Source organism: Micropterus dolomieu, linkage group LG20 (genome assembly GCF_021292245.1).
Source record: "Micropterus dolomieu isolate WLL.071019.BEF.003 ecotype Adirondacks linkage group LG20, ASM2129224v1, whole genome shotgun sequence".
NCBI lineage: Eukaryota > Metazoa > Chordata > Actinopteri > Centrarchiformes > Centrarchidae > Micropterus > Micropterus dolomieu.
Genome location: NC_060169.1, coordinates 22,353,425 through 22,369,268, shown reverse-complemented (window position 1 = coordinate 22,369,268; position 15,844 = coordinate 22,353,425). Strand labels below are relative to the sequence as shown.

The 15,844-nt window shown below is 37.4% G+C and overlaps 1 protein-coding gene across 1 annotated transcript in view; it reads left to right on the top strand.

The window, feature by feature from the left end:
* The window catches only part of LOC123959318 (CUB and sushi domain-containing protein 1-like), a 364,541-nt gene that overhangs the window by 176,637 nt on the left and 172,060 nt on the right, over nucleotides 1–15,844 (top strand). Inside the window, exon 11 of the mRNA XM_046033278.1 lies at nucleotides 1,951–2,072. Within this exon, the coding sequence (XP_045889234.1) occupies nucleotides 1,951–2,072 (122 nt within the window). The remainder of the gene's footprint in view (nucleotides 1–1,950; nucleotides 2,073–15,844) is intronic.

Below are 15,844 nucleotides of genomic sequence, written 5' to 3'. Positions count from 1 at the left end.
CTTTTCTAATTAACAGGCAGATCAGTCATCTGAGGTCCTCCTCTCTCTCTCCCTTTTTCTCCTAGTATTTTCTCTCTCTCTCTCTCTCTTTCTTGCCTCTTGCCCTTCCTCCTTCACATTTCTTTCTCTTCCTTTCTCACATTATTATCATTCACCCTTACTGCTCTCTCTTTCCGTCTCTTTCTAACCTCTCTCCGTCACGTCTCTCCACTTTCTCTCTCAACCTGTATTTGCAAAATCTTTACTTTATTATTTCCACCTTCCTCTCTCTCTAGCTCCTGACCGCCACTATTATTCTGTATTATTCTTATATTCTTCTTATATCATTTTGCTTTTGCCTCTTTGTTTTTGCCGATGGCCTTCCATTCATCCAATGGGAGTGATCCGTCTAGCTAAATCATTATGATAGATAAAGGGCAAATATATGATCAGGTAAAACTTTCTCTACAGTGTTTTTGACTAAAACAGACAAGTAAGCCCTGTAATATTACTGTGCTCAAGAGAGGAGATTTTAAGGGGACTTTTGACACTACTTTTTTTTTTTGCCAAATATCCCTTTAAGGCAATAACACATGGGTGACTTTATGAGGTACTGAAGGCAAGAAATATTACTTTGAGTATCACACAGGACAAAATCAATATGGGTAAAATAGAGCACTAGGAATAATATATTGAAAATTGCTGTTGATTAAAGGGAGCAAAGATACTGAAAGTTTTAGCAGCAGAGGAGGAGAGTTTGGGGGTAAATGTTTTAAAAACATCTTTACTTGGAACATACCTATTTCTAAAAATAGTTATGTCGTATCGAAAGCATTTTTAGCCATGCCAGCTGGTCAGTGTGTTGATCCTTAGTGAAATATCCTAACAGCTGTCCATGGACCACCGACGGATCAAAAATTGTACTTTAGTTCATGTAAGAATGCCTCCAATTACCAAATTCTTATCCACCTTAACTGTGCTTTTTAGATTAATGCTGCTAATATTGCCAGTTTAATAGCATGCACATTAGTTTAGTAAAAAATGACACAAACCTTTGCTGTATTTCAGCTACAAATATCATGTTTGTCTTATCTTATGTCGTATATTTTCTTATTTTTAGTCTTTTGCTATCCATTGTGAATGTATATCAGATTTTGCAGAGCTACTGAATGTTCTGATTCAATGTTTTGACCCTGCTGTAATACTGCTGTTTTGTGTGCACACTGTTTTACAATGGTCAGTTATATTGGGCATATCAAGTGCAGCATTCACCTTCATTTTCAGTGTTTTAGATAGAGGAAGTCAAAAATGTAAATTAAAAAACACCACATCATTTCCTTTTGATAAAAATAATGACACACTTGACAAATTGTGAAGGCCCACAAGTGAGTCAAAGAGGGCAATGTATTTTTTGCATTTGAGTGATTGATGTGAATCACTCAGCGTGTTTATCAAAATTGAGACTGTTGGAACTCTGGCAATGGATTAGAAGTAAGTAGCAAGGTGGGTTAGTAGAATCAGAATGAGTAAGTAATCAGTTTAATCTCACCAGCAGTTGATGTTTGTGGAATGTATCTGTGAAAGGAAGACGAGGAAGGGGAATATGATTGATTTCATTGTAGGACTTAATGAAAGCATACAAAAATGTTACCTAATCTTACTAAATGTTGCAGTGACAGTTTTAAATATCCCACAAAAATATGACACACAGATAACTATATGTAGGTCCACCAAAATGCCCAAATTCAGTGTCTATAAACCACAGTTTCAGTTTTCGTTACATTGAACCCTATGATCTACAATAATTAGCATTTTCTGTTGTTGCTGCCACGCTATCTTTCTCTCTGACTTTTCACTTTTTAAGTTAAAAAGCCATTTGCAATCTGCATGCGTAATTTTGATTACCCCATAAATCTCATTTGAAACTCTGTGTCGGTCTGTTTCTCTCTCTATTGCTCTCTTCCTCTGTAGCTCGGACCTGTGGAAGCAATCTAAGGGGGCCCAAAGGTGTCATAACTTCTCCTAACTACCCTGTTCAATATGAGAACAACGCACACTGTGTGTGGGTCATCACTGCAATGGACTCTGGGAAGGTGAGCTCATTTTCATTATTTTATTTTCTTGTTATTTCACCAGGCATTATGATTAAGAAAAAAAACATTATAATCTGACGTGGGGGAAAATAAACCATCTCTACCTTCAATTTTCTTACATCACATTGCATTGTCTAATGTAGTGTGTAACACGCCAATACGTGACCTTTGAGACAATTCGATTTTTGTGTTAGTCAACATGGCATTGGTTTGCCTGTTTTTTCACCAATCTCTGTCTGTGTTGTCAACTTTTTTATTATAGTTTTTTTATTAGTATTGCCAACTTGAACATAGCATAGCATTGGCCTTGAAAAGCTGATACTGGTTGCAATTTAAAATAGCTAAGATATCAACATAGTGATGAGGATATTATGAGATGAATTTGCCTCTGAAAGAGAATGGACACACATCTGTGAATTATCTATTCTTTGTCTATTGCAGATCTTTGCCAAGAGAGGCAAACTGTCCACAAGATGGATATTAAATATGTGTTATTTATTTGAAGATTGCTTTACTTTATTTGTTTTTATTAGCCAGAGATCCCAGGTGTGAGTTTGTGTAACTGCACGACTCTGATGTTATTGCATACAGAGCCTTCCTGTGGTAAATAGAAAATAAAGAAATGCAGAGTGACAGGAAACGTAAAATAGAGAGCATGACTTTGTAAGCCAGACTAAAAGCTATGACACTACATACACAAATTTTCTCTTATGTGGTCCAGTGTTGAATATGTTGAAGAGCTGTTGTTTTAGGCATACCTTTTGTTTTCCTGCATACTGACTGAATTCTGTTTCCATTGCTGAGCTCATGGACACCTCCCCAATTTTGTGATGGCAACTTTGTTGTTCAGTCATTTCTGTGCAGACGTTCATAATTGATATACCTGCGGTACAGCATCTCAAGTCTCTAGCTACAGTTTATTTTGTGGTATTATCTTGTCTCCATGTCTCGTCACATATCTTTTCTCCACTTCCTCTCCCCTTTCCCAGCTTCTGCACTCATTGCGGGACACTATTTCCCATACCTCTCCCCTTATCCTCTGCTTGCCTCTCATTTTTTCCCAACATCTCTGTTCTTTATTCTCTACTCCTCTCTCCTCACCTTTCTCCCCGTTCGCTCTGCTCTGCACTGCTCTCTTCCCAACCACTTTCTCCTTTTATCATCTTTTTTCCTCCCTTCACTTTGATTTGTCTAAAATGTTAAATTTGAAGACGGTGAGAGTCGGAAGAGAGGGAAGAGCAAAAAAGAATGCAAGATAGCACTGAGCTCATTGAAAACTACAGAGGAAAAGTATAGAGGAGAAAAAATGGGCCTGAATATTCAGCTAGCTACTTGACGATTAGAAAGCAGGCACCAGAAAGAGAGAAAAAGAGAAAAGACTGAATGTCCAAGCAGGTACTTGACATGTGACATTGAAGTTTTCTTTAAAGATGGATGAAAATGGAGTCTACAAACCCCTGAGCCTCTGAGGGAGTAGGATGGAGAAATAGTGAGATATAATTGAGGAGAGAGAAAAAAAATAAAAGGGAGGGAGTGTGTGTGTATGTTGGTGTTTAAAATAGAATAGCATACAATAGAGTATAATATATTCACAAGATGGATTGTCTTTTATCTGTTTTGTGTACTGCTCGCGCGTGTGTGTGTGTGTGTGTGTGTGTGTGTGTGTGTGTGTGTGTGTGTGTGTTTAAAATGCTTGAGGTTTGAGAGCACTTTAAGAATGTGCTATAATGACAGATTATCAGCAACTACAGCTGCTGGCATTTGCAGAATGCCACCATCTACATACACAGTGGGAGAGACAAGGACAAAGACAAACAAGAGGATAAAGACAGTTATAGACTATACTAGACTGGAGTAGAATAGAAAAGAAAAATAATAAAATATAATGTAAATGAATGACACAGAGGATAAAATTGAGTCCGATCCATCCACATTACTCAGACATCAGTGCCTTGTATAGAATACTCATATATTGGACACTTGTTTTGCGTTCCTGATTTCACCTTTAAATGTAATCCTTTTTATTCCACCACTTAAAGAAGAGAGAAAGGCTGCTATACAATGAAAAAAAAGTCTGTTAAATTTACATAAAAACAATATGTACATCGGTTGCACATATATTTATTTTTAGTCGAAATTATTCATTTCAATTTAGTATGCTGAATTCTTATATGTAAAACCAACATGATTTGATTATGTTCATTCAAAGTTATTTGTTAATGTTAAATTTATTAAATTATTCTGTAAAGACCCAACATCATTTGTTTGTGTTAATTTAACATTTCCCTTTAATGTTTAGTGTATTCAATTATCACTTATTAAATGAGATTTTGATGTAAAGTATATGCAATGTTGTTCTGTTAAATTAACCTAACCTGCTGAAATTAGTCTGATAAAGATTCTGCAAACTTTGTGTATAAATTCTACATGCTAAAAGTATTTCTGCACGCTGATTTCTTTTTAATCTTACCTACAATTTTACTCCTGTAACATTTTCAGAACAAATAAGGCATACACAAAAACATTTCTTTTGAAACTGTATTGTAATAAAATAGTTACTAACAATACTTCAATCAGTTCCATGCAATGTATACACAAATAAATGCATATATATACAAACCATTCTCACATTAGAACAAAGCACCTTTTTCCTTACATTGACACTTGGTAGCCAAGTTATCAAGAGTGCATTGTAAACATTCTGCTACAACCTGAGGCAACACTGTTGGACATTAAAACACCTTCTAAATGACATCTAACCAGCATCAGTAGGGAATTTTACACAGCCAGATTAATGCAGAAATATCTTGCAAAATTATGTAAAAAAGTGCACAATACATCAACTACATTTACAACTTCTTTGCAACAACAAAAAAGACAAATGTAATGAAATCATACACTTTGGTAAATTTAAATCGAGTGCTTGTAAAGTTATTGTGCTCCTTTAACTGCAAGGGTTCTGGAATTAAAGAGTAATAAAATTAAGGATTAATTGCTTTCCCACCACTACTATATTTTCAGTTACGAATGTGCAAAAAAAAAAAATCACCTCCACATTTTAATATAGTGGAAACTGTTGGGAGCTCTGACACATCTGACAAAGCTGACATAATATGAAAGAGAGACATTTTGCCACACATGGCCCTGAGAGAAATAATCTGCTGAAACAAATACACTACACTTGCAGTAAACAAATGCATACATAAAGGCAGCGTGAGTTGCAGAAGTCCAATAAAAAAAGCAGCATTGGTCCATGTTCCAAGAAGAAAGGGAAACTGTTGTATCCAGGTTGCCTAAAATGGCAACGGTTCACTTATAGTTTGTTTTTGAGTCCCTGGGCTTTCTTTGACAGTGTGTTGCCGCCCAGCTCCATCACAACTTTCTGGAGCACGTCGAAAGAGTACTTAAGTTCAGGAGGGTAGTTGAGGTTCAAGGCATACATTAAGTGAAAAAACATGGGAGCAGCTAAGGCAATGTTGTCCATATCATGCCCATATCATGCAGTACCACCTGGCATTCCAGGACAATCCCAATGTCTTCTGGTCTATCAGTGGCATTTAACATATGTGGTATTAACATACCATGGTCTCGTCAATGGCACCTTGGTTCAGGTCTTTGTCTTCTGCCTGCAGAACGTACAGTCACAAAAAAGTCATATGAGAGGAAATAAAAAAAATTAAACACACTTTAAGCCTATTATGCACTGAAAACATCACACTGAGTATCTGCATTAACTGATAACTGATTCTTAAAATTGTGGCCTGGGCCTTTCTTTACCTAAGCAGCAAAAGGGTACCAGGTCTTGTGTGAAGTGAACAGATTGCTATTATAAGTTTATGATAAAAATGTTTTGCTCCTGTTGTGGAGTTTTTTTTATTATTGTCTCCAGTTACTCAAGGCCTGTGTTGTTGGTTTTTTTAATCACTTTTACCCATTTAAGATTTTCCATAGCCATGCAGTTGCACAATATACCAACAGTCTACATTAGCATTTATAAACTTTGACATGTGAAAAGCTTGTCATTAGGAAATGTAGCCAGTACCAAAGCAATACTCGTTAATGTTTTGTATAAAAAGTTCACTGTATTTTTGTAACTACACGGGATCTGTCAGTGAATGTTTATGAATTTGACAGCGTCTATTAAATGGAATATCAGCAACTAACAATTCTGTCATTAGTTAATCTAATATTTTCTCAGACTTTGCTTGGGTATATTTGGTGACAAATTTTAACATTTTGCAGAGAAACACAGAGTTGTAATCTATTACTTTTAGGGCTGGACAATTCATCAAAAAGTAATTCAAACCGAATTTCAGATTATTCAGATAATTTCACTTTGAATTAAATTTAATGCCAACTTCACAGTCATGTGTATGAAGGATATAATGGAAAATCAGTATGGGTTTTAGAAAATAATTATTTACCATTAAGAGTCCCCACCCCTCTCCATGGCCTCACATAGTGCCTTTTGGTCAACAAAAGCTCCATTTTGAACTGAAGCTAATCGATTTTTTTTTCTTTCCTGACAAAGAGCGTTCTACTTTCACAATGCAGTGTGACATCCACTGTTTCATAAACCGCACGTCAGCTGATTTCCTGACAGCTCTACTACAGTACTGTTAACTTCACAGCCGATCTCCTGACAGTGCTGTTTTATACTCATTTGGCCACTTTTCATAGTTAGCTTTGCACATATTTAATAGTGTTTTGATCATTCCAATTCCTAATCACCTCACTGTTTTTAGAAAGTGAGCTAGTTTAGGCAGTCAGCTAGCTTAGCTAGCTACTAAAATTAATTATAATAACGTTGTGATGATACAGGCATTCTATAGGAGACAAGCATAAAGCAGATATATGTGTCTTGTCACTAACACAGACTTCAATCTGCAAATCCACACACTTCACTGATAAACCACACAAGTGTAGAGTAACAACAGGCTGCATGAGCCCCCGACAGGTGTCTGTTCTCAGCTGTTCTCATGTATCCAAAATACCTGCTACATACCCTGGACTGACTGGTGATGGTGAATGTTTCCTTCCTAATGTTATCTGCCCATTTTGCCCTTTTCTCAGCATCAGTTTGAGTGAGAACTTAAACACAGAGACTGAGCAAAACTCCATACAGCTGACAGCACTCCTCATAAGCCACACTGCTTTTCTTCATTTTAGTAGCCAACAGGCTTGTTGAATAGCTAAGCTAGCTTGCTTTGTGAAAATACTGAAGTGATAAGATTGATGAAAACACTGCATACAAAAAAGAACAGTAAAGACTATCAACAGTATGTACAAAGTTAACTGTGAAAGTGGCTAAAATAAGCATGACACTGCACTGTAAGGAGATCGATGGTGGCATTAATAGTATTGTAGAGGTGACGTCAATCTCAAAAGTACTGAACCCTAATAATTATACTCACAGTGTATTCTCTCGCTCATTTTTCCAGGTCCTCATTGAGGTACACACACAGCCCCTTGAGTATGCATTTCCGCCAAACATCAAACAAGTCATGGAGTTGAGAGTCCTTAAAAATGTCATCATACACACAACATTTCTTTAGTACCTTCATTACCAAACATAACCAAAATACTGCATTAATTTTAAAACAAAACTACAGGCAGAATTAGTAGAATTTGTGGTCTGTGACAACAAATACTGCAACTTATAACCTTCATGACAGCAGGATTAATTACAGGACTGTATTAGACTGCATTAGTTTTTACTAAAGATTGCAGCAAGAAAATACCCAGGATCTTTTGAAAGTCTTGACAATCAAGTTTAAACATGTCCAGTGTTTCCCACAGAATGACAGTGCAGTCGATGTTGACTACCAGCTACATACAGCATGCTAGTGCTGGTCGTTGCTACATCATGCAAATAAAATAAAAACATTTGTATATTACTCACCATTTAACACATGGCCGAAGGTATGAAGCGTTGAGATCTCAACTGGAGGAACACCAAATACCTATCCAGAAAAAGATATATACATATTATTTCTACTAGCTGGTGAAGCATCCTGATTGTCACACAGCTTATCTAACTGTTACGCCGCCATGTTTCTACAGTAGCCCAAACAGACAAACTGCTCTACAGAGCGTGTTTGTCACTGAATATGTACAAAGAAGAAGGAAGAAGAAGAAGAGGTGGTAGTAGTAGTAGTAGTCGTCTGGTTTATTAGAAGTAAGAACAGAAGTGAAATTTGGACAAATGGAGGCCTAAGCGTATTATTTAGCACAAGAGCTGACAGTGTCAGCCATCATAGCTTCTTCTGCATTCTTGGAAAGGGAGATGTAATCAGCGACTCATATTTTTATGTAGACTTAGAACAACAAAGTATAAGATTTAGACCTTGCTAATTAATGAATAAATAGTAATAATAAACAAAGCAAGAGGTTTCAGCTTAACAGCGATGTGCTTTTTTGTGTACTTGTAGATTTTACTATTATTGTGTATTTCTTGTAATATTAATATCCATACGTTTCCAGTGATAACCTGATATGTCCGCGGCTACGTATATGCTCTCATTAGCTTTCACCACTAGGTTTTAAAAATAAGCTTTTATAAAAAAAGGATTTTGCCCTGTTCCTATAGATTTTCTTGATAATGTGGAGCACAGATCAGATTCGGACTTGTTGGCTATGTTTACCACTTTGAACAGTTTAATTCTGTACCTCAATATTACTCTATATCAAGAGATGTCATTCAGGCAGTTGCAGACAGATGCTCATCCCAAATTGAATTGAGCTGCCTTAAAAGCTAAAGACTTCAATAAAATAAACAATAACAATAAATGTAATCTTAAAATATATTCTCTAACTAGGTCCATCTACTGTCTAGGAATAAGCCATAATATTCAAATGACTTTATTAGCATTTGCATCTCAGTGACCTCAACTGAGCCTGATGATCAGCAATCGTCTCTTGCTTAAAGGCCCTAAACTTGTGTTTTGTTAGCCTCCTTTACAAGCACATCTTCCTTAAGTAGAAGACACATGTATTCCCACTTGAACATTGATCTTTAATCATGATTTAATTTCTGTATACAGGGAACGAGACAGATGATTAAACACAGCACTTAGAATCCCAAGTGTAAGTTCCCCAGAAAAAAATATGTTTATATGTGCTTTTTGTGGTCAGTTAGAGAGTAAGTGCAGAGAGATTTAGGAAGATAACAAGATTTTTAAAGAGAACAAATAAGCATGAATTAAGATGAATAAGGCTCATCTTTCTGTAGACCTTTTTTTTTTCTCTTTACGTTTCATACAAAAATTTAAACAGCCAATAAGTAATGTTGGTTGGTTGTGTGTCTGTTGTCATTCTGTTAAGTTCTAAATAGAAGCAGCACAATCAATACAGTATACTTTGTAGTGGCAGCCTGTCGGCAAAATGCTGTGGTTATGCTTCTCTTTGTGTGTGTGCCTTTGTTATTTGTGTAAGTGTGCGCACAAGCTTCTGGTTGTGTGTGATTTTATGAATGTTGACTGTGTGTTTTCTGTCTGCCAACTTAATTGCTAACTGCCAGAGGTTGTGAAAAATGTGTTGTAGGGTAAACTGTCAACTTTCAGGTAGTAGTGAGGAAAAACACGGGTGTACAGCAGAAAAAAACATGTGTGCGTGCGGCTTTTTGTGTGTCAGTCGTTTTGATTCATCAGTATCAAGCACATAATTATTTTGTTCAAGTCTGAACCATGCCTGACTGCTCATACACATACACCCTGAAACGCTTCATCACACATGCCCATTAGGCCTCTAATCATTGCTGTCTTTTTCCTGATGAATACATATTAGTGTGTGTGGTATGGTATTGGATGTTGGGTCATTTTCATGCATGGATCATCATCATCATCATCGTCATGATCATCATCATCATCATTGCTTTAGTGTTGGCAGGAGACATTCAGTGACCATCTATCTGATTCTGTTATATTTTACTTGATATAGAAATTGAGGCCAATAAAGACCAATAAAGGCCTTAGCCAGAATATGTTGAAGTCCAGTCTGATTCTACAACAGTACATTGCTGTGCAATATGATTGCAATATGATTGCACAGTTGCTTGAATGGTTACATGATGAAGACACAATTCCCAATATTCAGTGTATTATCATAATGGTATAAGAGTGTAAAGTTGTTTAACTTAAGTTTGGTGTCAGTACACTGTTCATGGTGTGGACAAGCCAACAGTTTAACTAGATTAGTGTCCACCTTATTTGGAGGTAAAACAAAGAGTCAGTGCTTCAGCACTGTTTGTAATCATCCTTCACTGGACAGGAAAGCTGTATGCTCTGCTACAGTAGGTTAAAGAGGCCATATTATGCTTTTGGCTTTTTCCCTCTCCTTTATTGACTGATACCTTACCTTTTTTTGTGCATGTAAGAGGTCTGCAAATTGAAAAAGCCTTAAGTCCACTCCAAAGGGAGTTCCCATCTCCCACAGAAAACACTGCTCTGAACTGCCTGAAAACAGCTCGATTGTAGTCCAGCCTTTTTCTTTTTGTTCTCTGTGACGTCACAGCAAAATGCTTGTCATAATGCTCGCCTAGCGACTAGTCCAACATGCCCTCAAAAACACTGGTGGAAAAACACACTGAGCTGCATGACACAGCGACAAGATGTCAGCTTGCTGCCTCTTCTCTCCCTTCCAAACACTAGCTACCCTCCAGGCAGTCAATGGACATAAGGATTTTACTGTGATGTAGAGAATGAGCTCAGTTAAAACTTAGATGAAAGATACATTTGTTACAGATTAATAACTCACCACTCTTAAACTGTTGCTCCAGTCCATGTTGCTAACCTGGTAAGGGGAACATGTACAGCTGAACCGAAGCCGTGTTTATAGGCTTCTCACGACCCGCCCTTCTCTGCTTCTGATTGGCTAGTAGTCCTTAACTAGGAACTGCACATGTGCAACTGCCAACAAAGATCTTGTAGAGGTAGGATTTATCACTCCATATCTAAAACGAAGCGTTCAACACGAGGTGATGAGAGGAGCTGCAGCAATGTGCAGTATGACAAAAATATGGTGTTTTTTGACAATGAAACCATGTAAACCTGTTCTGATAATCCCCTAAACAAGATTTTGAACATGAAAATGAGCATAATATGATCTCATAAAGTTTAACCAGGAAGTTTAACCAGGTCTGGAAACTGTTATATATTGACTGACAGTTTGCGTCATAGTTTTACTTTTCATTTCAGTTTCTCTTACAAATAAATTGACTTACCTGGGGTTGCCTTCAGAGATTTAAGCAATCCTTTGTAGAGCACAGTGTCATCATTACAGATACAGACAAAAATAAAACCCAAATTCTAATAAACCGTAGCTTTCTTTGAATGTTATAGGACTAACTTTCCACCTGAATTTGTCCTTTAAACTGTGTTAAGTAAGTCTAAGCTTGTCTAGTATTTACTAGTGTTGTAGTCAAGACCACCCAAACCGAGACCAAGTCAAGACCGAGTTTATCGAGACAGAGACAAGACACTACGAGCTGAAATCAACTTAAGCATATTTATTCAACATTCCTTTTCCATGTTTACCATTCACTTAACACTAGAGCTGGGCGATATGGCCAAAAATGTTATCACAATAAAAAATGGCATCATTCGAAATTGATAATTAAAGCCCCCCTGTTTTAACTGACGTTTTAACTGACGTTTTAACTGACGTTTTAACTGACGTTTTTGGTGAATGTTCTTTCTCAAACAGAGAATGGGAGTGTGGTTAATAGTCGGACATTGGTAAAAACATTGCTAAAACGACCGTCAGTGAAATGCATGTTGCAGACTGTAAAGTTGTATAAGATGGTGGCATGTCAAAGTGCGACGCATTTTCTGTCATCTGTCCAACACCGCATGCACAAATGCCATAATGAAAATGAACAGCACACTAAACCAAGGAGGAGGAAACTAAAAAATAAAATTAAGACCCTCTGTTAGCTAGCTTTCTGCAATAACTATGCTAGCTAACTACACCTGGCTACCTACAACTACTAGAACAAACTAGAAAGACAAACCAACAATCAGACACAGAGAGACATACCTACTGTAAGTTCCAAGTAAATTACATGATAAATTGGTTAGCTAGCTCACAACGATGTTTATTGGTTTGATGCTCTGACTTAACGAGGCGTGACAGCATGACAGTTTTGTAACGAGGCATGACAGTGAGCTATTTGTCAAAAAATATTTGTCAAACTATGTGGGTAATCAACATTGTAAGGAAATGACTCAGAAAAGTATGAAAGATCATAGAAATGTCAAAATACACTGGAGAGCGGCTTTAACACGGTAAATGTAAAAAAAAAAACAACAAAAATCTAATTTTAGCCTTAATGTGGGAGCTGTATGCAGCTGACAAGTAGCTAAAGGTGATGTAACTTAACTTACACATTAGCTACATGTATATGGCCTGTCTCATCACAAGCAAAAATGGATCTTAGGAACAAGCTGTCACAACATTGCATTAACTACTTCCCTCAATATGTTAACTAAATTAGGTAGCTTGTGCACCTGGCTAGGTGGTTAACTCTGGCAAGCAACCATAGCAAGCAACTGAAATTAGTGCCCTGAAACATACGGTATACATGCGTAAGCTAACGTCACTTACACATAGCATACCTTTCTTTTTACTTTCTTTCTAAGTGGCAGTAAAAGTTAATAACGGGGTCCCAGCCGTCTCCATAAGGTTGCACTGCAGAATTTACAGACTGTTGTGTGTTTTCTTTTGGATGCTGTGTGACAAATTAATTCTTTATAGTTTAGATAGCTATATGTTATTACAAAGATTTTGTTGACATATCCTCCCGCTCCCGGACAGCCACAGCTTCTCCTATCTCCACCATTTACTTTCTTGGTGTGCGTGTTTAAAAAAAGTGGACCGGTCTCGAGTATTTCAACACTAGTATCTACCATATATTTACTCTAAAACTGTATGTGTTTTTGTGGTGGTAGGACTGCTGCTACCATGTACAATACTGTGTAATTTCTGAATCACTACAAATTATACGACTTACAGGCCATAGATCAGTGAGGACGTTGATCACATAGACTGAACAAAATGTGCAGAGTAAATAACCATCAGTGTCCATAGTAATGGAAAGACATTCACCAATAGCTACCTAATTAGCACATTATCTCAATTCAAGGCTTTTTGCTATTTTGGCTTTTGACTGTAATTTGGCAGTCTGACTGACCATAATTCACTATATTAGCTGTGTCGTTGGCTCTTATTCCTGCACCTTATACCTCTCTACTGAAGGAGGCTGTCCATGGGTGATGTATGAATGTCCCAAGGTCACACCTTTTCATTTTCTGCACTGGCCTCTTCTAATGGTAGTAATACATGAATTAAAAGTTTGTTTTAGAGTAATGTCAAATAATCCTATAAAAAAGCATCTCAAATCCAGCATCGTTAAAGTAAATGTATCAATCCACAGTCTGCTGTTGTCAGACATTTTTCTGCAGTATCACTGAACAGTTTATTAGGCAAAGAGGTTACACAGAGCTGCAACACAGCTGTTGCTCAAACATAGTGTTGTAGCGGTCTCACCAATTTTAAGCCAGTCAAAAGTATCAGTATCAAACCACACAAAGAATCTGATGTGAATGAAGGGGCCAGACTTCCAGAAAGCAGGTAAATCAGAGCCATATCACTGATTGATAAGATTGGTGGGTGTGTGGAAGCGAATGAACAAAACAACAACAATGTACATCTCTTAAAACAACAACATAATTTGGACAATCGCTACACTATGCAGTTTATATATATATATATATAAATAAATAAATAAATGTCCAGGCAACATGTCAACAGCACTCAGTGGTGCTGTAACACCTTGGCAAGGGAGTTATTTTACCAGACAGCAGCTGTTTGCTTTCTTACCACTTAAAGCAAAGGTCACCTCGGGGCACAACTGCAACACATAAACATGGCACATCTGGCTACTTTCAGGGTACAACCAGCAGGCTAGCATCCTTGGCAGTCTATCTTTAAACTGACTGGTATTTTATTTGTCCCAAATGGAAAATTGCTTGTCAGAGCATATAATAACATCGAGACACAGTAACTAAGTTAAAAAACATTGACATTTAAACCCAAGATGCAGTGATCACCACAGATGCTGCACTCTATACGGTATTGTGTAATGAAACCATTTTATTATAGTGCACATGTAATGACCTTTTAACACACACTACCTGTGAGGAAATTAATCTCTTGCAGCCAGGTAAGATTTCATTCTTTCTTATATCTCTATCACCATTTTGATCACGTTTCTGCTGAGCTGAGATCAAGTGTATATGCTAACATCTTAATTGGCTGCACTGGTTGCCGGTCATGGGGTGTCAGTCAGTATAATTTATCAGCCTCTTTTGTTTTTTCCGTCAACTTTTGTCTGAAGCAGAAGACGTCACCAGGTTCTTTGGTAGTGCCCAGATCAAGATGTAGCTGGGATCAGTAAGAAGTCCTAACCTCATTTATTGTTTTAATTTTCTCCAAGTGTTGTTCCTCTTGTTGATACTGTTTCCTCACACATTCCAAAGTCATGCAGGTCAGGTATACTGCTATTGGGTGATTGTATATCTAAGGTAACCCTGTGATAGACCAGCAATCTGTCTAAGCCATGCTCTGCCCTCTGGTCAGTGCATACTCGGACAGCTTCTGGCCCTCGAGACCCTGAAAAGCAATAAACATAAACAAAAGCAATGAATGGATGTCTCTTACAGAGAGCAGCAAATTCACCGCTCAATTTATTGTAATGAGAGCCTGGCAGAGGACCTTGGGATCCAGTCACGTAATAGTATAACAGACTTCTGAAACATTTTATAACAGTGTGTCAAATAATGGTGGTTGATCCTACAGCTAAACTACTAGCTCATACTCTCGCCTAGTGGACTGCAAGGGGCTGTAGCATTGGACTTAGACATCTATGCACATTCAGCTGCAGCATCTACTTCTTTGTGCTTGTTAACAGCTTGATGAGGCTCTAAACAGCTGATCTAAATGAACTGTAAGGATGAGAATCTACAAGCAGTGCCTTGGTATGCATCCCGCTGCTGCGTTTGTCCCTCATTGCCCAGCTGCGTGGTTTGTATCCATCATAAAATTCACTGCAGCTGCAAGATGCAGTGCACTATAAATATGATTTATAACACTCTCTTGAGCTGCATTGAGCAGCAAAAGTGCTTCTAAAATTCTGATTAGACTGTCAATGAAATGAAATGCTCCTAAAAGGTCTAGAATGAAAAAAAGAAGAAGAAAAGTAATAAATAATTGATTAGGCTACAGGTAGTTTGTTTTCTGTAGCTGATCACATTCTGAAAATAACTTTCCCAGGCATGAAGAGTGCTGCTGTGGGTGCCGTCTTCAAGCAGGGTTTTATGCTATTCTATTCTTTATTTGGCTGAAAGGTTAAAAGTAATCTATTGGAAAAAAGCCACCACTTACATTGTGGGTGTTCACCAATGACTCAACGTAGCTGCACAACCTCAGCAAGGGAATTCTCGTACACTCTGCTTTCAGGACAGATGTTCCTTCTCTGTACTACTTGTGACAAGGGGTCACCTCAGTACATAGTTTAAACGTTTTCTTGACAGTTTATTTTTGACTCAGTGTAGTTAGAAATGCATTAAAGCCTCAGTGAGCAAAATATAAAAGTACGCCCCTCTTAAGCTTAAATCCCACTGGGATAGAAGAGGAATAGAGTTTGTCAGTCCTGACTCTGTCCCTGTTAAGACCCTGTATATCACATAAATTGTGGTGTTAGGTATGTTTATTCG